Source organism: Neovison vison, chromosome 4 (genome assembly GCF_020171115.1).
Source record: "Neovison vison isolate M4711 chromosome 4, ASM_NN_V1, whole genome shotgun sequence".
NCBI lineage: Eukaryota > Metazoa > Chordata > Mammalia > Carnivora > Mustelidae > Neogale > Neogale vison.
The window spans coordinates 190,325,344-190,348,356 of record NC_058094.1 but is presented as its reverse complement, the minus strand read 5'-3'; the positions used below and the strand labels follow the sequence as shown (position 1 = coordinate 190,348,356).

The window sequence follows — 23,013 nt, the reverse complement described above, 5'->3', positions numbered from 1 at the left end:
AATCTGACTGATCCTGCTTGTCCAATGTCATCCAATGAGGTCCAAACAACTGGCCAAGAGATAGGGAGTACAAACACAGTTGCCAGGAACCTGCCCCTATAAGGTGAAGGAGGACAGTTAAATGATCATGTGAGCTGAGAAGAATATCTAGATCTGTTTTTCTGAGATTAGTCTTTAGGTATGATCATCCTATATTTATGGATGCTTTTCATTGTTTTGATTTGGGTTGGGTTGGGCTTGAATCCGTGATTTACTTGGAAAATGATACTCTATTTCTTCCTTCATTTGAAGCAGCACATTGTTCTCATTCTTCTTGGTAAGAAGGGTTTGGGAAGTGTCAGGTAGGAAATGGATATGGAAGGTTTGTTTTAGCCCCTTCAAACTAGATCTAAACCAAAATGTTTGAAGAACACTTTCTTTGCACCATCCTTGGGTGGGGGGAAGTCAACTCTATTGTATTTTATTCTAAAAGAAATGTATTTATTTTAAAGGGAAAGAAATTTGGATTATGCCTAAAAATAATTTTAGGTGTTTAAGGCTTTATCACACATGATTTTTTGCTATAAGTCCTAGCAAACTTTAAAATATTATTTCCACCAAATTATAACCCCCATTCATTTTTCCTTTCCCAGTTTTATTTGTGGCTTTTCCTGAAAAGAATCACAGTGCCCATGTGAGAGGCTGACCACAGCTCAGTGCTGTCCGTGCCCCCTTTCCACCCCCAGGACCTTCTTCTACATAGAGGAGAGAACAACACTGCAGGAGATGGTTGTGACCTGGCACCTACATGGGGCTGGACTCAAACACCATGCTAGAATCCATTCTGGGGATTTACCTTCCTTTGAAATAGGCTCTATTTCCTAATGCCTGAGAGATCTTAAATAGCCTTTGTTTTGTCCCATTTCCCTCCAGGCTTAGCACAGATATTAATGCTGATGTGGTGTGTCATACCCTGGAGTTTTGTAAGCAGGACCCCGGCCAACCATTGTGTCATCTCTATCCACTTCCCAAGGTGAGTGGGTTTTCACTCTGAATGTCAGATTATGGTGACATGCAAGCCCTTTGAAAATGTTGTAAAGGGAGGTTCAGCTTCGCAGGCCCAGTGGTTTGGGAACAGAGAGAGGCAAGATGACATTTTCAACTACATCGTGTCAAATCATATTGCCCAGTTTTAACCCAGACCCTTCCCCCTCCCTCCACCATGTTGCCAAAGAATGTCTTTTCTATTTAACTACCATAGACTATAATCTAGAACTGGGCTTGCATTAAGTGGGAAATCTAATCAGCCAAGAAGAGAAGAGGTTAAATTTCTTTCTAACATTTAAAAATCAAGCAGGTCACTTTTATAGCAAGATAAACTCATCCAGTTTGCTCAGGACTTTCCTGGGGTAAGTCCTAAAATTCCCACGTCCTGGGAAAACCTGAGCTGTTGGTCACTCTGGTCTGACCTTTACTGTTCTCACCAATAAAATGGGTATAATAAAATGCCTGAAATAACTCCTTCATAGGTTTGCTGTAGGAAGTAAGTGAGCTAAGGCACCCAAGATGCTCAGCACAATCCCTGCTATGTAAAGAAGTCTTAATAAAAGCGGTAGTCAGTATCACTATTATCAGTATCATTATTATTCAGAGATAGCTCTTCAGAACACCCTGTGTGCATTGTATCACGTTGGACAATTTTCAATTGGAATGCACTAGACAGGACTGCAAATGTTGAGAAAATTCTCAGCTCACATTCTGGGTGAGAGTATAATATTGGATCTAATTAGGCTTCAAAATACTGAATTTTCAGAAGCTTCCTATAAAAATAAAAGAAAATATAAAAGAAAAGAAAATTCTGTGCCTCCTATTCCAGAATTGTAGTTTTTCTGTGTATGACACAATAGGTTTCTGTTTCATATGTAATTTCCTTTTTACTCTCATTGAAATAAATTCAGTTTAACACTTTGCGGCCTAACCAATGAACATGATGCTGCCGACTGACAGCATTAAACATCATTAGCCTGTCCCCCGGAGAAGGAAGAAAAAGGTGCAAATACCTAGAGTATGAGCACATGTCATGCTTCCTAAGTGACTGACCATGTGCCAATTACATGTCCCTGAAATCTACCTGAGAAGCTTTGGAATCCACTTGTTTCTAGAAGGGATAGGCATTTTTAATTTTAAAAATTTCTTTTTCATACGTTCAAATAGCATGTGAATATGGTGTCATAATAATTCACTATTTGATAACGTACAGAGGAAACGTGTCTCTATGTATAAAGGCAGGTGATAGGGGTTTTTCGTCATTTCCTTAAATAACATCACATTCTATATACATCACACTCACAGTTATATATAGTCACAAAATGCTCAACTTTAAACTATCCCATGTAAAATGACATTTCTTTATTTTCTTACCCTATGCAGTTTATACTCAGAATACCATTTCCTTGTCTTCCCGTCATGACACCCTTTGTAGTTCCTCACTCAGAATGGCTCCAGCCGTCCTAGCTGGCTCAGAGCAGGTGGGAAGATTTCACCCTAGAAATGTTCAGGCCATGCTCCCTGCTCAGCTTGACATTCCCCTAGTTGCTGTTCTGGACCTTCACCCACCTCCTTAAATCCCTATCACCAGCCTCCCTCCCTCCAAGTGCCCCAAATAAGAGGGGCAGTTGGTGCAAACATGAACAGCTTCCCTCTCTTCCGCCTCCAAGATTTCTTTTTTTTTTTTTTTTTTAAGATTTTATTTTATTTATTTGAGAGAGAGAGACAGTGAGAGAGAGCATGAGCGAGGAGAAGGTCAGAGGGAGAAGCAGACTCCCCATGGAGCTGGGAGCCTGATGTGGGACTCGATCCCGGGACTCCAGGATCACGCCCTGAGCCAGAGGCAGTCGTTTAACCAACTGCGCCACCCAGGCGTCCCACCGCCTCCAAGATTTCTTTAACAGCAACAACTGATACTTACTGAGGACTCACTGTCCTATATGGTGCTGTGCTTACCCGTCACCTTATTTAGTTCCCCAGATAACTCCAGGATGGAGGCACCATTGTTCATTATGAGCCCTTTTTTAATGTCACAAAAACTGGGGTAAAGGGGTTATGTAACTTGCTGAAGGTCATTCCCTTAGGAAAGAACAGAACTGGGATTCGTATCCCTAACCTGTTGAGAGCAGTTGGTTAATCTCTTATCCATTGTCAATGTTTCTAAAAATCCTCCCCAGGTTGTCTCTTTGCATCAGTCTGCTGAATTCCCACCACCACAAATAACCAATGTCAAAATCTTGGATGTTTTCTTTTTAATTTTTAAATTAATTGCTATTATATTGATTTTTTGAGAGTTACGATAACGTGTATGTAATTTCTTACCCTACTCTGCCCCCTTAACATTACACTTTGAGCATGTATTTTTTTCATGGTATATATCAGACCTTCTTTTCATTGCTGTGGCACACCTGCAAAGCAGATGTGAATTAGTGGGTAGAATTACCTACATACTAAAGATGTAAATAATTTCCAGTCTGTTGTCAGAACAGCCTCCCCCATAACTCGCCCAGTCAATACCTACCCCTCAGGAGAGCCACTGTTCTAAAGTCTATCACCACAGATTAGTTCATGCATATCAAGTTCTGTTCTTGAATGTCACATAGAGGGAATCATACAACATGGTCTTCTCCACGTCTGGCTTCTTTTGCCTGTGAGGGTCATTGTGTTTTGTGTGTGTGACGGTATCACACACACAAATCATCCTCTGGGTCACTCCTGCTCTATCTTCCCAGTTAGTCCAACCAAATTCTGCTCTTGCCTGCTTTCCAAAAAATTCTCCACATTGATGCCAGAAAGGCCCTTCTGTAAGGTAAATTTGATCTTGAACTCCACCCCAGTGCCTTGATGCGGAAATCAGTTTCTCCCTCGTCCTTCAGATCTCAGCTCATGTGTTGCTTCTTCAGGGAGTGCATCCCTGACGCGTCCTATACACCCGTCTTGTTGAAGCTCTTGTAGGTCCCTCCGCAGAACCTGCCTTGTTTTAAACGATAGAACTGGGTGATTGTCTGTCCATCTCTCCCACTATGCTGTCACCTCCCAGAGGACTTGGCCTTGGTCGCCACTGTACACCCAATGCCTAGGTTGCCTCACACATAACAAAGACATATTTGTTGAATGAATAAAGTGCCTCTAGCTTATCCTTTGCATCGCTGGTGAAAATTCTGATTTCCCTTATTTCATGGACACATTAGTTTTCCCAGTGCCTGTCTCTGTGCCTGGCTTACAATCTCTATATTGCCTACCCAGTTAGGTATACATTTTCACTTAGCATTTCAGGATTCTCAAAAAGCCTTCCTGGACTTCCATGGTTCTCCTTGGGTACCCCCTGCGGCAGCCAAAATAGAGTGATTGGCTCTTCCTTGAGCTCACCTTCTGTGCCCAATCTTCCCACCTCTGTGCCCTTGTTCTCAATCATTCCTTCCATCCAGGATGCCCTGTCCATTACCAGGCCCATCCTTTGAGCTCATGTCTCTGTCACTTTCTCTGTAGGATAATTCCTAATCCTCTCCGCAAAATATTAACTCTATTCTCCACTAACATCTTAAATACCTTTTGAAGTGCTATTATGTGAGGGTGTTGTTCTAAATGCTTTAGGTACATGAATCATTTAATCTTATGAATAGGTATTGTTGTTGTCCACATGTTATAGGTGAGGAAAGTATAGCACAGAGATATTAAAATATTAAGTTTACACAGATTTTCTTATTAAGATGTAAGCTTATCAAGATGACAGGTCTGTGTCTTGCCATCTTTGTTGCCTCCCTTGTGCCAGGCACGTGTTTGGTGTCTGGATGATATGCCAGCACTGCCCTTGACATGTGCGATCTCATGTAACAGTGCTCCCAGGGGGCGGGGGTTATTTTACGGGAGAAGAAATTGAGACAAGGAGAAGTTAAGAGATTACAAACTAGTAAGTGGCAACAAGAGGATTCAGCCCCAGGTCTGTTTGTCTTTAAAGCCCAAGTTCTACCCCACTGTGCTCTAGGCCTCACGTGCTACTCCGGGGTTATGGTTACTTCTATAATTGAACCACCGATCCTGGGTCAGTAATTCCTCACAAATGGAACTCTACACCCTCAGTGTCCTGCTTTGCATGTGTTTCCAATTCTGGTGAAATACAAATAATATGACACGAGCCATTGCCCCTGTGAAATGCATGCTGCAGGGTGGAGAGAAGAAGGGGGTCCTTCTGCTCCAGGGCTCTGGTGGGCAGAAACCAGAAGTGCAGAGCAATGGGGTCTGACCACAGTAGGAACAGAAGTAAAAGTGGAAGCACATTTAGGGACCTGAAGAAACTGTCTAGTCATCACCTACGGCGCAGTTGACATTCCAAGCCCACTTTTTGCCCATCTTTTAGCTGCAGCTCATATCCTTACCTGCCGTGTGCTCAAAATGACAGAGCGTCATCCATGATTAACTGAAGCAAGAAACAGTCTACAGTGTTCAGTTGGCACCAGCTGGGGGTGGGGGGTGGGGAAGGAGGACGAGACAGAATAGGAAAGGAACAGAAAGAAGAAAATTGCAGACTGCATTGTAAAGACCACCCAGGTGGTTTTTTGTTACCGACTTTGAGGGTATTGTTTATACCCCACTCCGATCTCATTTGCACACAAAACTAGGCAGCACCTGCTGCGTGAATGCGTGTGCACGTGCACTCTTGCAAATGTGCACCTATGTGCCCGAGCAGCACTCTGACCCTGAAAATTGAATGTGGTTCTTCCACGTGTACTGTGTCTTTATTAGATCAGTGCTAGAGAGCACCCATCAGGCCAGGAGTGGAGCCTCCCTGGCTTTATGCGGCTCCCTCTGGGCACACCCTGTAACTTGGAACAGATGCCCTTCCTAACCACCCCCGAGCTGCAGGGACATGCTACATTCACAGACATCTCAAAGGCATAGTCAAGACCTACTTGACACCACTTTGATCCACATTAAAAGAGAATTATATTCAGAGCATGTGCTCTACTGCAGATAGATTCTCCTCATTTCCCTGGGGCCTCCAACCCATTTAAAGGGCTGAGAGGCAGAGGGAGGGGGGAGTTGAGAATGAATTTGCTCTAAGAGCCTATTCTACCAGTTGTGCTTATTCAGTGTAAACATCACAGGTAGGAGAAGGGGCCTTAAGCAAAGGAAGAGAGGTAGCCAGATGTGAGTTCTATATGGGAAAGGAAACATAGACATATTTATCACTGGATGAGGCAGAGTGCAAGGGAGGCTGGAAATGGAGACAAGGGGCAGATTGGAAGGGCTTCCAGTGCTAAACTAAAGAGTCATTCAAATTCTGGAGTGAAAATTCAGCATGTTTTGGTATTTATTTCACGTAACAAATTTTAAGTACTTGAAATCAGTAAAACAGACTATTTAATACATTTCAAATACAAAAGTTCATAAAAGAGAAGTAAAATGCAAATATACTGAAATATACATTAAATGTATCTAATATAAAAATAAAAATTGGGGCACATGGGTGGCTCAGTGGGTTAAAGCCTCTGTCTTCAGCTCAGGTCATGATCTCAGGGTCCTGGGATTGAGCCCTGCATCGGGCTCTCTGCTCAGTGGGGAATCTGCCACCCCTTCTCTCTCTGCCTGCCTCTCTGCCTACTTGTGATTTTTGTCTGTCAAATAAATAAATACAATCTTTAAAAAAATAAAAATAAAAATTACTTCAAAGAAGCACTACATAAAATAAAGTATAATGGGGGTTAAATATGAAATGAAATGACGATCTTCTTTTAAGTCATCTTAGCCTAGTATGGAGGTCATCCTTGAGCTATGAAGAACTTCCCAGTTATTTCTCATTTGTCTTCATCTTTTATCTCATCTTACATAAATGGTGATTCTAATGCAGGTACCATATTAATACCAATTTTGAAAAGTATTTCAGAAAAATAGTAAACTGCTGTGAGGGGACCCGTTGCCTGAGGAAAGCAATCCAGACTTTGAAATGGCTTTTCCTGAGTGAGTCTGATTGCTACAGGAACCCGAAGCTCTCCAAGGCTGAGTGTGTGGGAGTGTATGCATACACAGGGAACTCATGCTTTCTTGGGACCCAAATTACCACAAAGCTGACATAAAAAGGCTTGGGAAGGAATAAGTTTGTACTCTTTTTATGAGAAAATGTCACGCAACAAATTCTTGCTGTTCAGCTGAGAGATAAATAAGCTGATCTCAGGAACTTTCATTTTTTAAACAGTAAGTGTAAAATAAAATATCTAGCATCTCTTCAAATATCTCAGGTAGTAAAGTTCAGGAAAAATTACAAGTGGACAGGAAATTGAACATTTTCTAAAATGCATGAATCACTACATTTTGTTCTGGACCATCAGCTGGGCCCTTCTGTTCCGAAGGATGAGCTGAGCTCTGTGCACAGTGCTTTCAGATGTGCGAGCTAATCTTCCCCCAAGGTTTTTCAATGAGTTCTGTTTTGTCCAATATGGTGTGTGTGTGTCTTGGGGTAAATTTCTCTACTCCATCTCTGTTTAATAAGACCCAAGCCTCTAAAGTCCGCCTTTGTCCTCTCAACATTGTAATGATGACTTGTCTTTTTTTATGAGAAAATAAAAATGAATTCAGGGCTCTCCATTAAACAGAATCCGTATTCAAACATGGAAGAAAAAAATTACTTCCTCTGTCATCATCACTACACTGGAGCCTCCGTGGCTACTGTCATGGACAATTCTAGCAAAATAGTAGCTCAAACCTAAACTAAATAGAAGCCTCTCTTCCTGTTTGGTCATCTGGTCAACCCCTCCAGCTCGTATTTGCTCTTCCCCTTTTTCCACCCTAACTCTGTATAGTATGTGACTGTTTTCTCCCATATCCAAGCTTAGGGGCAAACAAATCATTACATAATACCCATTTTTGTGATCATCAGAGTTTCAAGTTAAGGAAATTTCCTTCTTGAATGATGGCTGATCTTCAGCTGTGACTTGGCAAACTATTAAAAAATCAGGTGTTACTTGTGAAGGGAACATACATTCCAGGAAGAATAACCTACAATTTTGGACCATTTTTTTGTGTACTACCTGGAAGAGTTAATAAAGTTTCCCATTTTATAAATCCATGTTTATTGCTAGAAGGTAACCATATCTTTATTAACCGAGACCAGAAATGGCACTAGGGTCAGACGTGTCTTGGGTGAAATTGATAGGCTTTTAAGGCAGAGACAGTCATTCTTTTATTCCCACAAGTCCTTTTCTAGGCTCCTTTTGTGTGACAGGCACACATTAGGGATGAATGGTAAAAGGCAATGGCAAACACAATTTGAGTTGTTATACCTGTACCTGTTATACCTGTACCAAAAGCTGGCCTATGTACTTGTCATACAGCATTTAAAGTCCTTCCACACAACTGCAAGCTTATTCTGTTATCCTAATTTTACAGGTGGGAAATCAAAATCCAAATAAGTTGCTGGTTGTGGAGTTATTTGACAATGTTTGTAAAGTTCCTATTTAAACATCTCGGGAAATGTTGAACAATGAGATAAATGACAGGGCGATATAGCCTTCTAGATGTGCAAAGTCAGCTGAAAAGGAAACAGAGTATACTGCCTAAAAATAAACCCAGGTGCATGGGAGACTCTTGTTTTTGATAAAAGCAGCATTTCAAATCAGTGGTTCAACACTGGCTTATTCAATAAATGGATGGAACTAAAGACTAGCCATTTGGAAATAAAATTTAAGCTAAATGCTTATCTATTTCTTATAGCCAGATAAATTCCAAATAAGTTAAAGTTTGAATCATTAAAAATGAAACCTTAAAAGAAGAAAAATCTGAGCAATTTTAATTGTGATTTGTGATATAGAAGTCATAAAGGGAGATATGAATACATCTGACTGATAAAAAAAAAAACCTGCTGTACACAAAGTCAAAAAAATAGTAAATGGGGAGAATATGTTTGTAATATGCCACACAAAGAATTATTTTTCCACAATTCAAAGAGCTTTTATAAAATCAAAAAGAAAGGAAAAATGAGCAAAGGTCACAAACAATTAGTTCACAGAGAAAGAAGATGAAAGGACCAAAAATTTAAGGGGGAAATACCGATCTTCTTCTCATAACAAAAAGAGTGAAAATTAAATGAGAGGCCAACTGTCTCTTATGTATTTTGCCTTTGCAAACCTCTTTGAAGGTCATTAGACAAGAAATTATTGAAGAAACAGAAAGGTTTTAAATATCAGAAATTACTACATTAAATTGCTTCCTGAAGACTTGAAGGCTTAAAACACTAACAGAACTGAGGAAAGCATTAAGCCCCATACTTGGATATACAGACTATACTATTCAGTCTTTTCTCTGGGCATTTTGAGGTATCTTGACAGAGATACCATCCTCTATTTTGGTGTAATCCCATATTTGGAATCTTAGAGAATTTATCTACTTAGACTTGTTTAAAGACAAATTTGGAGGTGATTAAACTCATATGATCTTTAAAAGCTTCAAAATACAGCAGTAATAATGCAAATTTAAGTTACCCTTTCTGCTAAGTAGAAGAAATCAAATGATTCCAAGAAATGTACTTATATGGCATTCAAGATTTAAAAATGTTTCTTGCCTACTTTAGAAAAGTTTAAAAAAATAACTGTTTTTTTCTTGATAATATGCTCTTTTCCTTCCTTAGCTCAAGAAAAGCTAATGACTCTAGTGAATTTGAACAGTTCAAAAGATACTTCAAATTCTGACTTTTTTGACATTTTTTTTTATTTTTTAAGATTTTATTTATTATTTGACAGACAGAGACACAGCGAGAGAGGGAACACAAGCAGGGGGAGTGAGAGAGGGAGAAGCAGGCTTCCCGCTGAGCAGGGAGCCTGATGAGGGGCTCCATCCAAGGACCCTGGGATCATGACCTGAATTGAAGGCAGCCACTTAATGACTGAGCCACGCAGGCGTCCCCAAATTCTGACTTTTTTAAAAAAAATTTCTTTATTTATTTGACACAGACACAGCAAGAAAGGGAACACAAGCGGGGGAGTGGGAGAGGGAGAAGCAGGCTCCCCGCTGTAAGGAGCCTGATTTGGGACTTGATCCCAGGACCCTGGAATCATGACCTGAGCTAAGGCAAACGCTTAATCATCTGAGCCAGCCAGGCTTCCCTCAAGTTTCAATCAATGGTCTTCCAATATCCACTCTTGGCCCTTGCCTTCACCTAAATAGTCACCCACATCAGAACTCAGTTCTGAAGTCATTTCCTCAAAGAAGCTTTTCCTGGTGCCCAGACTTCCTTGCCTTTCATCAGACCCCTTCCTTCCAGAACGTATTACAATTATAATTAACAATTGCACAATAAGCTAAAAAATTATACAATTATTATTTAACATCTGCTCCTTCTGTTAAGGTATAAATTCCATGACAACAGCTAACCCAGCTGTTGTATCCCCCAGGCACATGCTGTTATGTGTGATTTCCCCAGAGCCCAGCACAATTCACTGCACTTATTAATCCCTCAATAAATACTTGTTGAATGAGCAGTGGACCCAAAGAGGTCCACATCTTATCCCCAGAACCTGTGAATGTTACCTTATATGGAAAAGGGACTTTGCAGGGCATCTGTAGATGGGGAAACTCTCCTGGATCATCTGGATGAGCCCCATGTAATCCAAAGGGTCCTTATAAGAGAGAGGCAAGAGGATCAGAATGTGAGAAGAAGATACAACAACAGAGATGGAATGAGGAGGCCATCAGCCAAGGGGTGTATACAGCCATGAAACACCAAAGAGGCAAGAAATGGATATTCCCCCAGGACTACAACTGTTAGCCCAGCTGAAACCTGGTTTTAGCCTCCTAAGACTCATTTTAGACTTCTGACCTCCTCTGGAACTGTGACATAACAAATTGATGTTGTTTGAAGCCCCTATGTGATAATCTGTTACAGCCACAGTAGGAAACTAACACAGGTTAATTGTGAAACATTGGACAAGACTGATCTAGCAACCTGAATGCAAACGGAATAATAATAGATCGTAACGACAACGACAACAAATAGAGTATTATGTTGCAAAACAGTTGGTCTAAACAACCCAATGACCAAACCACACTTAACCATCTAGCTAACCCACTTATTTGCCAGAAATCGTGTGTTTAAAAGTAGGACAATAACCTGTAATAAGAACAGCCCATAGAGTCTAGCACTGGAGAACTTCTGTGCACGCAGACTCTAGGGAAGAAACAGTCAAAATATAGCTGAAGAATGTTGGTTGTAAAGCCTTGGAGAATTCCAGCGCTGGTTCTTGGACTTCTCATCTCTAAAGCAGGATTAAGAACTGTTAATCCCTCCCACCCCACTGCTGTCAGTATAAGGTGAAGAGCTACAGCATATACAATGCCTGGTACAGACCTGGAAGCATCGAAGAACCTTGTATGTGTGCAGTGATGGTGGGAAACTCGATGGATGACAATGTCAGAAGAGCGGAATGGGAGTTGTGCTGTTTAAAACAATGCTTTTTTTAAAAGATGCTGTCTGGGAGAAGAATAAGGATAGTATGATTAAATATATTAATGATACTAATAGCTCTACAATGCAGAAGTAGCCCAGGAGAAGGAAAGAAGAAAATGTAGCTAACGGTAAAATACCTATGAAGAAGAGCTATTCAGTGATAAAAAGGGAATACATTTGAAGATAATGGCTTTTTTCTTTCGTATTTCTGTCCCTCCTTTCCTCCATCCCTCCTCCGCTTCCTTCATGCTCCTGGAAGAAGAAGATGGCATGAACTGACTTCATTTTTTCCACACAGCTAAGAGTCATAAATGCCCTTTAGAGCTGGGCCTCGTTGGAACATGGAAATCGTGGAAATCAAACTGGACTTTGGTAGACTTCATCCTACATATTGGAAAATCACCACTGTAGGATACAATGGAATAGAGATACAATGATAGATGAGCAGATCCCACCCAAAGGCCAGACATACCAGGATTTCATAAAATCTTACAAGTAGAGGCGCTTCCCCCCTCTGTCTTTCTACTTAATAGAAATCACCTTAAAGGGCTTTTCCTCCCTTCTCTTGGCTCTTCTAGTCTGCCTTACATTAGAGGTGTCCCGTGCTTACTGCTTCTGGTGGTCAAGTCTTTGGAGATAGCGTCTCTCAAGTCTTGCTCCGTTTTTGAATCAACTTACACCATTAAGTATGGGGGTGTGGGAAAAAAACCTGTCCTAATAAACTTCTAGAGAAGATCCAAGTAGATCAGTGAAATCCCCCCACCCTCAAACCCTCCCGTGTACATGCCTGCTCTTTGACAATAAAAATCTTGCATCTAAAATCATTTCACTTCCCAAGGGGCTTTCTCCTTTGTGGGTACCTGTCACTGTTGTCAGGAGTGTGAAGTGAACAAAAGGCACTTTCTGTAATTTTTAAATCTACCTGCTGCTATAATTGATAGTAGAGAACGCAATTGCTAAAAATTGTTCACCGTAGAAACTCGTGCCTAAAAATACTATTTCTCTTTACTTCCTTCACTCCTGAGTGTACCGGGATTTAATTATTTAACATCACAAAACCTGAGAAGGCCCAATTAATGAATGTGTCTTGTCCAATTCACCAGTACTCCTAAAATTTCAGGAGAAATGATACCAAGTTCTGGAGCGTTCCCCGTTCACTGTGTTCTTTACGTGTTTCCCCATCATAGACAATACGGTACACTACACTTTGGCTGAAAGATTTGAATGTTTGGAAATGCTTTCCTAACTAGTGCTTCTTAACACAAAGTGGCTGAAAGCCTTGAATATGCTAATGTGTGTTAGGGCTCTCTCAGAGGAGCATTTAGTTCGCAGATTTCCCCAACTTCTTCAACTTAAAACAACAGTTTTCTTTTCTAGCATACCTATTAACAACTCCCAGAGCAGGGTTAAAAGCACAGGTTTTGTGCCCAGGGGGTATGAACTGAATCTGGACTGTGCCCCTCACTGGCTCTGTGACTTTGGATTTTAGCCACTCTTAAGACTCAGTCTACCTCATCTGTAAAATAGGAATAATGGTACTTATTACTTAACACTTGCTACATTGTATTCTAATTACATTTTATTGCCAATCGTCTCTCCCAGGTTATAAAACCCTTGATGAGAAGGATTATGTCTCATTCACTATTACAGCCCTAATACATAATTTGCCACACAGCATAATCAGTAAGCGTTTGTGGAATGAATGAGTAGAGTGAATGACAGCCCAACAAAATGACTGACTGAATGACTTTCTTTCTCTCTCATGATCAGTCCTACGCTGGCTACAATGTTTGTACTTGCATTTCCACACACAGGTGCATGCGTTGGCTTACAGAGCCACATCTCTCTCCTCGACCCTGTGAGCCTTTGCACGAAAGCACCCCCCACACACGTGAATTCCCCTTGCATTCCCTTAAGCCCCGGTGGAACCTTGGGAGTCATATTTTCTCACTTGGTTAAAATTTCAGGCTTACTTTGTTCTCGGGAAACAGTGTGGACATGGTGGAAAAGGTGTTGGAGTCTAGGGACTTGAGTACTGTCTGCTCAGTTTGCTGAGTGGCCCTGCTTACATTATGTAACCTCACCGCTTTCCACTCAGGGTGGTTTTGAAGATCATTGAAATACGGCATCCATTTTTGTAGGCTGATGTTGTAATTACAGTAATTTTTCCAGCTATGCATTAGTGACATAACAACTCAAAACCATCGGTTGCTGTTACACTAATGTTGTGCTTACCACATGCAAGGCACTGTGCCAAGGGCTTTCTTGTTCATTACACACACGCACACACACACACACAGAGTATTATCCCCATTTTGCAGTGGAGGACAGTGAGTCTCGGAGTGCTTAAGTGACTTGCCCAAGGTCCCACAATTAGTGAATGGCAAAGCTAGGATTCAAACCCGCAAGCACTCTGGAGTCCAAACTCACTTTAAATAGAAGATGATGATGGAGACCATGACCTGGTGATTGGTACAGGATTTAAATATCTTCCATGGAAGATCGGGAGTCACCGAACCTCTCCTCTTGTCCAAAGACTGGGCTGGCTCTGGTCTGCATGAACACTTTAGTCATTCTAGGCAGATGTCTTTGTGAACAACCATGGCTATGTGTTACTCTATGCTCTGAAGATCAAGCAAAAGGTCGACCTCTCCCCATTTTGTAGCCTGCTGGCACACGGTGCCATACCGTCCTTGGAATTTTCCAAATTCTTGAGTAAAGAAATGCACTCTATGTATCCATGGTTCTTGGGACTCTAAAGCTCCCACACTGAGAGCTTATTTCTTTGTAAACCTGTGTGGGGCCCTCCTTGGCAAGCCACTCGTGAGAATGTTAAAGAGACCCTGAAGAGGATTTGAGCCTGGAATAGGAGCCACTCTAACTAGAGGCAGAAAGTAATGAGAAATTGGAAAGGATCGACCATAGAAAGTTGCAGGATCAAATGAACACTCCAGAACCAAGCTCCTCATTGTTGATGGAGAATCTGTTTATGCCTCAGATCATTGCTCTGAGTCATAAACCCCAGTATGGCTTCCAACCAGAAAGGGGTCATATCCAGCTCACCATCTCGCCCGAATGTTCTCTGCAACCACTGATTACAGTTGCCCCCTCCATTCTGAAGTCTTAATTTTTTGGAGGATGCAAGAGCGGTCCTCATACTTCAGAAGCGGCGCTGTAAGCACCAGATTGCCAACGGTGAAAGGTCACCGATGAGAGGGAGTAATTATCTTCATTTGCCCATGGCTAACAATTTGCCCATTTGCCCGTCATCACAACAAGCAAAAAGATTAGCTTTTCCAAGTATCTTTCTTTTAAGTTTTTAAAAAAGATTTTATTTATTTGAGACAGAGAGATACAGAAGGCATGAGCAGTTGGAGAGGCAGCAGGAGAGGGAGAAGCAGGCTCCCCGCTGAGCGAGGAGCCCCACTTGGGGCTCGATCCCAGGTCTGGGAGATCATGACCTGAGCCGAAGGCAGATGCTTAACTGACTGAGCCATCCAGTTGCCCCTCCAAGTATCTTTGAATCCTTACATCCATTTTCTTCTGGGGACAGAAGATCAGGCCTGGTATCTATATTCTCTTTTTTATGTGGACATTTGTGCACTTGAACTATGGGAGCAAGTGACACTCTAGTCAAGCCAGGTCCTGATGTTCCTGCCCTCGGCCTTCCAGGGAGGTCGACAGAAGCATCATCACACATGGCACTATGGGGGTCAGAAGGTATTTGGTGCAGCCCTTGTCACTGGGCTTTTGGTTTATTTGTTTTGCTTGCTTGTCTTTATCCCTCACTACACATCAGTCCCCTCAGAGAACAGAGCCGGATGAAAAACAAATTAGCCCCCTTAAGGGGACCCAAGTGGCCTGTCCTACAAGGACCCTGCTGAGGCCTCTTTCTGCCCCTCTTGCTTCTGCTTGCTGTGCTCCTTCCTCATCTGTCTCCTCCACTACCCAGAAACCCTGGGAGGGCAGGAATGTCTCTTCACACTAGATCTCCAGTGTTCTCACTGCGTCCCTATGCCATGATCATGTTTTTGTTTCTTCAGGAAGGAACAGGGCAATATATATTGAGTTCTTTTTAAAAAGCATGCATTGCTGAATTTGTGCTCATTATCGAAAATTTAGAAAATGTAGAAAGAACCAAAAAGGAAAAAGGTGTCACCTACAATTATTAGGGCATATTTCTCTGCAGGATTTCTTTTCTCTGTGTGTAATATCTGGGAGCCTCTTTTCCTTGATTAACATAATATCCTACAGGTTTTCTCTTGCTTTTTATTTACATATCAGTTGAGCATCTAGTGTGTAGCATGGACAGTTTTAGGCCCTTCGGGTGCTTGAGCTGAGCTTTAGAATGAAAGGGGTATTTCCAAGCAGAGAAGCAGGGGGCACTTAATTAAGGTGGAGGGACACCAACATCACATTATGGTATCACAGAGAATGAGTTTTAGGTTAATGAGAGCAGCCAAAAAGGGCACTGTGACAGAAATTTGCGCCCAGATCCAGTTTCTTAAATGACCTTGCCCAAGAGGCTTACTTACCAGAGAGCTTCAAGGATTTGTGAGAATTTCCAGAAGAAGCCAAAATTGCATTCACGCATCTAGGATTTTAAAGGGAGGATTATAATGAATTGTTTTGGGGCTGTTGTCAGCCAATCAGACTGGACACTGGGTGTAGTGTTGGAGCTCAGTCTACAGGTGCCCGTGAGGTTGTACCATGACCTTGGCCCCTTCGTGGAGGGATCATAAGGAAGTCTGGAAGTTCTAGGGAGAGGCTGTATGGCCAGATCAATGATGGGGACACTCAGGGGCTTAGGGACATGGGTGTTCATCAACTGGCACATTCGTGGTTCAGTATTTTATGAAACATACACTGTACAGGGGCATCCTGGTGACCAGACTGACCTGGAGAGCATCTTCTTTTCTCAAGTTGCTAACATGCACTCTTAGATGCCAGTGGGCCTACTGCCTCTGACACAAGAGGCTTAGTTTGTCCTCCTTTGAATTTGAGCTGGAGGAGTGTGATGTGGGCAGAAGCCCGGGAGAGGGTTTCAGAGCCAGCCTGTGGAGGGCAAGCTAGCTCTTGTGGCTAGATTTGCTCTCCTCCTTCCTAAAGCACCTGCTAGAAAGTTGGCTCCAACTCAAGCTCACACCGAGCGGTCACTCCTCCACCCGCATTCACTCCGCATGGCTGAGGTCTTCAGAATAGCACGGTGCTCCATAATGGAGGGAGGCATCTCCCCAGGGGTGAAGAATACACAAAGGAGTCAAGCAGGGACACAAGTCCTGAACGTCCATTAGCAGCAAGGGCCACATGTCCCAGGAGGCCTCTCCTGCTGTCAGCCAGTTCCAGAATCCCATTCCAGTCCCCATTCTTTCTGCTAAAATGCAGGGCCATGTTCTCAGTTTCCTGGAGTGAGAACTATGGCACTCTCCCATAATCCCAGCTTCCCTACTGATGTGCGTGAGGGGACATCCGGAGCTGAAACAGAAATTTTCCAACCAACCCATCAATTACTGAGCTGGGGATTATTGGGGCAGGCCTTGGCCTAGGGGTTTACATGCATGATGTCCTGTCATCCTCCCGGCACTCCTAGGAGGTAGACATCACCCCCATACGACAGATGACAAAAATAGGGCTTTCTTACATGTTAAGGAAGTAAATCTGTAGACACTGAAGGGCTCAGAGTTTAACTTGCTCAAGGGCACACAGCTAATACTCAGTAGACCTGGGATTTGAACCCCGGTGTGCAAACCATCGCCCAGGCTCTCCTAGGTTTTACAGAGAGCAGCACAAGGAAGTACGTGGTTAGGTCCAGATGGGGGGAGGACAAAAGCTTTGGGAAGCAGTGCTGGGAGCAAATTCTCCCACCCCCTTCCCTAAGGGTTACTTTTCTCCCAAACTGCCCACAAGTATACAAATATGGGATTATGTAGCAATAGTCATTGGTCGTAATCACCTACCTCTTTACACATGGAATGTGAACTAAGAAGATAAACCTGGTTGCTGTAGACATGGCTGAAAGAATAGGGGTGTGGAACCAGAAGAGTTTGTGCATGGGAGATGGGGTTTTACCTTGTGTGGGAGCAGTCACCACTCAGGTGAGCTGTTGGCAACCTTCTGCCATGGGGCTTCCAGACATAAGGAGGAGGTATCTAGAGGCCTCCACATAGAAGAGCAGGTAGGAAGGTAAAAGTTCAGACTGGGTCTCTGCCAGACCTGGCTCTGCGATCTTCACCCAGTTTCTTTGCTTTCCTGCATCTCAATTTCCTCATCTATAAAAAGGTCGTATCTCTCAGAGCTGTTGTGAAAATTAAATAAGATCCTGTTTGCAAAGTACTTAGCCTGGCATCTGGCACAGAGTAAATCCTTTAATAAAGAGTTATTAGCATGAAATCGCCTTCTTGCGAATTTTTTTTCACAGTTTTATGAAATCATTTCTTTACTGCAAACTTATGGACTTTAAAAGCCCTAACTTCAGAGAAGACATACAAAGAAGAGATGAAGCGCAAGCTGTAATGTTGTCTAACTTTGTTTTTATAGGAGCCATGGAAATTTACATTAGAGAAGGCGAGACAGATTGTGAAGAAATCCCCCATTCTGGTAAGCAGCAGATGAGAAGAACAGCAGCGTTGTGCTGGGTGCCTTCATCTTCCCCTTCCCCTGCCCTTACACCCCTGAGGCCTTGGGCTACTCCAGATCCATGCCCACAACACACCGTCGCTGCAGTGCAGTAGGAAAGTGAGCGCCGCCCCCCCTTTTTCTCCTCCCTCTCTCCCAACAGCAGTGTTTCTCAAACTGGGCAGTACTGACATTTGGGGCTAGTTACTCCCTGGTTGCGAGCATTGTCCTGTCCACTGTAGGGTGTATGGCCACATCCCTGTCTTCTAACGACTAAATGCCCGCGGCCACATCGCCCTTCCCCAGTCGTGACAACTATGAATGGCTCCTGATGTTGCCAAAAGTCCTCTGGTATGCGCAGTTGAGGACAGCTACTTGCCAGCAGACCATTTTAGAGGAGGCTCTAGCTTTCTGACCCTCCACTTTCTTTTCTTCTTTTTTTTTTAAATTTTATTTATTTATTTATTTATTTGACAGACAGAGAGGCAGGCAGAGAGAGAAGGAAGTAGGGTCCCCGCTGAGCAGAGAGCCCAATGTGGGGCTCGATCCCAAGACCCTGGGATCATGACCTGAGCTGAAGACAGAGGCTTTAACCCACTATGCCACCTGGGCGCCCCTGATCCTCCACTTTCTAAATATGTGACTTCAAGGTGAGCCTCAGGTTCTCTATCAGCAAGATAGAGACAGTGGTAGTGCTCCTTTGTCAAAGCATGGCTGTGAGGACTAAGAGAACGATGTGTGTCAAGTGTTGGTGTCATGCCTGGAAATTCTCTAGCCCTCAATCAATACCATGTTTAGTTCAAATTGATTATCATGGAGTCAAGTATTTGACTTGGGCCCTGAATGCAAATGAGCCCCAACTGGATAGGAAGCAGAAAAGTAAACCTTCAAAGAACCAAGTCTCCCTCCATGCTAAAGATCCCGGCAATAAGGAAGCATTCCTCAGAGATGAGAGGGCATGGCCTTTCTCCTCAGCCTCTCCCTCATCACCCTGCTCGTCATTCCCCCGATGCAGTACATTTAAGGTAATCTTGATTTGGCAGCACAGAAAGAAGGAGGAGGAAAAGCCCTCATGGCTCAGTTTGCCAGACTTAGCAAATAAAAATAGAGGAGACCAGTTAAATTTGAATTTCAGATAAACAATGAATAAATTTTTAGTGTAAGTATGTTCAGTGCCATATTTTATCTGGCAACCCCACTCTTGGGGGGCATATGGGTTTTGATGTACAGAGCTGGGATGCAGGGAATGGCATTATTCAGGCATTTCTATGCAATCAGTTAATCAATCACAATGTTGTCAACCATTATTTAATTCAGTGAGTAATTAAAGACCAACAGTAGTGGGTTAGCTAATCAGCTGAACCCATAGAAAGGGAATTGAAACATCATAGGAAACCCTTGACCACCTTCAGAGCTCTAAACAAAACTGGAGAACAATACGATCCTTCTTTCCTTCTTCTCCACACGCATCTAAAAACTTCTTCTAGGAGCATTGTTAACCACCAGCACAAACTGCCTTGGCATTAGCTCAGAAGCTAATTAGGATTTTATGATTTTTTTGTTTCTGTCATCAGAATTGCAAGCATAATTCATAGGGCCAGATTCCAATAATTTCTAGTGAGAAGCCAAAAACAAACAAACTACCAAACAATAATACAAAACCCCTCAAAAACCTCCTCCAATTTATGTACTCTCTAGATCAAAGCTATCAAGGAAAAAATAATCAGAAAACGCCAATAAGTGTCTCTTGAGTTACTGCTCAGATGATAGCAGCTACAATTAGTTACGTTGGGATGGCTGGTCTAACCGCAGACCTGGCTGGGATGTAGAAGGACACATGCAGTGGGTTGCATATCATTTCAGCACAGCCTATCAGACTGGGGAAAAGTGAAGTATTGTGGAATGTTCCAGAATGTTCCAGAAAATATCTGCATCTCAGTGAGAGGCTCCTCATGGATCTAGCAGAAAACGGAGCATCTAAGTTTTAGAGTACCTGAGTTGTGGAATCAATTTGTTGAATTCTCACAAAAACTCATAGAAAATAGTATATTTTTGTTATCAACCCTGTTTTATAGATGAGAGAACTAAGGATCAGGTATGTTAAGTAATACACTCATTCCCCATAGCTAGTAAGGGAGAAACCCATCATTTAAATTCAGATCTAGCTACTTCCAAGTTCCTACCTTCTCCACTATGCCAATAGCTCTCAACCTCCTCAACACTAACTTTCAAGAAGCACCATTCACATCACAGGCTATGTAGGTTAAAATTATGCAGTGCATGACCTGTGCAACTGTACCTGACATCACTCATCAAAAACCTACCTACTTAATAGAATCATCTTCCCCGCTGCAATTAAAACCAGGTAAAATAATATGTAGCAAGTGTTGAAAAGCACTTCACCATGGAGAAATCCAACTTCATTTTGGCTGTGTATAGAAGAGTAGTTGTTCTCTCCCCTTTGACCTTCTGTTTACCCCAGTCACCACATTTTTTTTCTTTATTCAACCCCTGTGTATTGTTCTGTTTTCATTTAACATCCTGGTGCATGGGAAAGCTCAGGATACAAGCAGAAACTGGTTCGAATAGATTGCTAAATGAAGATGCTGCGTGGCTCCTGTGCCCAAGGACAGCCCAGACTGAGACTTTCATTTAAATGGGATTACATGCCGCCAGGTGCAATATTTTAAAACCATTGCTGAATCAATAACAGCTCTCATTTTCCCTCTGTCTAGCAAAGTTCAAATTGAAAGGAAGGGGCTGGCAAACTGCAAGGGAGGAACTCTGCAACATTACTCTGTGTCTGTCTCATTTCTCTTTGCAAGGAAAGGAAAAGAGGCTAGTCCTTCCCATGCCATGTGATGAAAAGACCGGATAATTAAAACCTCTGTCTGAACAGGAGGAGTTCAGGGTGGGGGGACCAGGTGGTCCCCGGGCAAGCTTCATCATCTATTATACACACCCTATACCCCATTTCTGCACAATGAATGTCATAGACAGCCACAGCCTTCCGTTGAATTCTGACAGTGAACAGCTGTGCAGATAGAACATTTAATTCTTTTGTACCTCTTGTGCAGTAATGATAAGGCTGTCCATGTAAATTTTTCTGATGTATTGGTTACATCAGTGTTAAAATCTACCTGATCGTTAGGTTAATTAGACCGAGGCCTTCAGGTTCAAGTAAATATTCAAAGACAGAGCTCAGACATTGAAATGCAACCTGACTTTGAGCTCTGAGTCTCAGAATGTGTCTGTATTTCCAAACTGCCACCCTTGTTGCCGTATAATTTCATGCTGGTGTTTGCTTTACGTGTGTCCGCAATGCTCATCTCTCTCACTTACCAGGTCTCTGGACTCGACCTTCTGAACACCCCTCCTTGGCCTGACATCCCCCTTCTCCTGCCTTACAGCAGTGGTTCCCAGTCAGCAGCAACTTGATCCTCCCCACCTCTCCCCCGAGGACATTTGGCAATGTCTGGTGACATTTTGGGGCTGCTTGCGTCTGAATGGCTAGGTGCCAGATACACTGCTAAACATCCCACCAGGCACAGCGCAGCCCCACAACAAAGACTTATTCAGCCCAAAAATAGCACTAATGCTGAGATTAGCAACCCCAGGATCGGGTCTCTCTGCCCCAGCTCACCTCCTCCAGGCCACCCTCTCACCCCCAGGATACCTTCCTGAAATACGAATGGGATCCCTCGGCTAACCCTTCAGAAATAATTCCATGGGGGAGAGTGCACAGTGCGGCATCCCAGACTGGTCATGGTGCCTCCTTGCCTCTGGGGTTCACCACGTCCTTGTGCTCTGCTATCCCCCAGCCAGGGTGAGACATTCGGCGGTCCCCTGATACCACACCTCACACTTCCACGGCCCCTCACAGGGCGCTCCCTGTGACCTGGGACCTTGATAAAACACAGACTGATTCAACAGGCCTGCTGTGGGGCCCAAAACTCTGCATTTCCGGAAGTTCCCAGGCACACTTTCTGGGTTTGTGATCACACTTTCATCGGTGGTTCTCAAACTTTAGCAACCATCAGAATGACCTGAAGACTCAGAAAACACTGATTTCTGGGACCCACCCCAGGCTTTCCAAGTCAGTAGATCAGGGAGGAGTGCACAAATTGAACCTATTGCAAGTCTGGACCACACTTAGGGTCACAAAGCCTAGAATATCTGTCCCTTCCTGCAGCATCCTTCCTACAGGCCTTCTCGCTCATCTCCTGCCTCCTCCACTGGGTTTCTAAACAGCTGTGTTAATGCCGGGACCACTGCAGACATCCCAAAGCACACCAAGAGCTGAGATGCTCACCCCTACACTCCCCTAAGCAGTAAGCTTGATGAGGAAAAGGACAGCCTCTTCTGTCTCTGTATCTTACACATGGATGGGGCACCAATAAGGATTGCTCCTCTCATTCTAGAAAGCTGAGCAAACCTCACGAAGTTTTGCTCAACTTTGATTCATAGCATGAAAATGAGTTTGATTTGTTCTCCTCTGTCAGGGTCAATGTATCACCGACGCTACTGATCCAACTCATGGCCGTCTGAAGGACTCTTCTGGCTGGTGAAAATCACCCCGCTCTCCCCGCTCACCGATAAATGCTAGTTTCTAACTTTTTCAACCCTGTTGTCTTTTACTTTCATCTGAGGAACATATCATGGAAACCATGATCATTGTATACATATCTTTTAGTCAAGAGCCGGGATTTCCATCCGTCACACAGCCAGAGTCTTATGGAAACTGCTTTCTGAAATCCTGTGCTCATGACGCTTCAGGAGTTTCATCCGTCCACCTCACCTGCCCCCATGGCACCCCCCAGGAAAGGGGACTTCCTCCTTCCTTCTTCCAAGCCCTGGCATGTCTCTCCAATTAGTCTTGTCTTTCTCTCATAATAGGCTGGGATTATTCTATTGGAACACGTTCTTTTTTCAAACCC

At 43.1% G+C, this 23,013-nt stretch overlaps 1 protein-coding gene across 3 annotated transcripts in view; it reads left to right on the top strand.

The window, feature by feature from the left end:
• Positions 1 to 23,013, top strand: part of AOAH (acyloxyacyl hydrolase) — a 161,616-nt gene that overhangs the window by 39,726 nt on the left and 98,877 nt on the right. For all 3 annotated transcript variants that reach the window (XM_044246374.1, XM_044246375.1, XM_044246373.1), the window contains 2 exons: positions 913 to 1,012; positions 17,999 to 18,058. In XM_044246374.1, the coding sequence (XP_044102309.1) occupies positions 913 to 1,012; positions 17,999 to 18,058 (160 nt within the window). The remainder of the gene's footprint in view (positions 1 to 912; positions 1,013 to 17,998; positions 18,059 to 23,013) is intronic.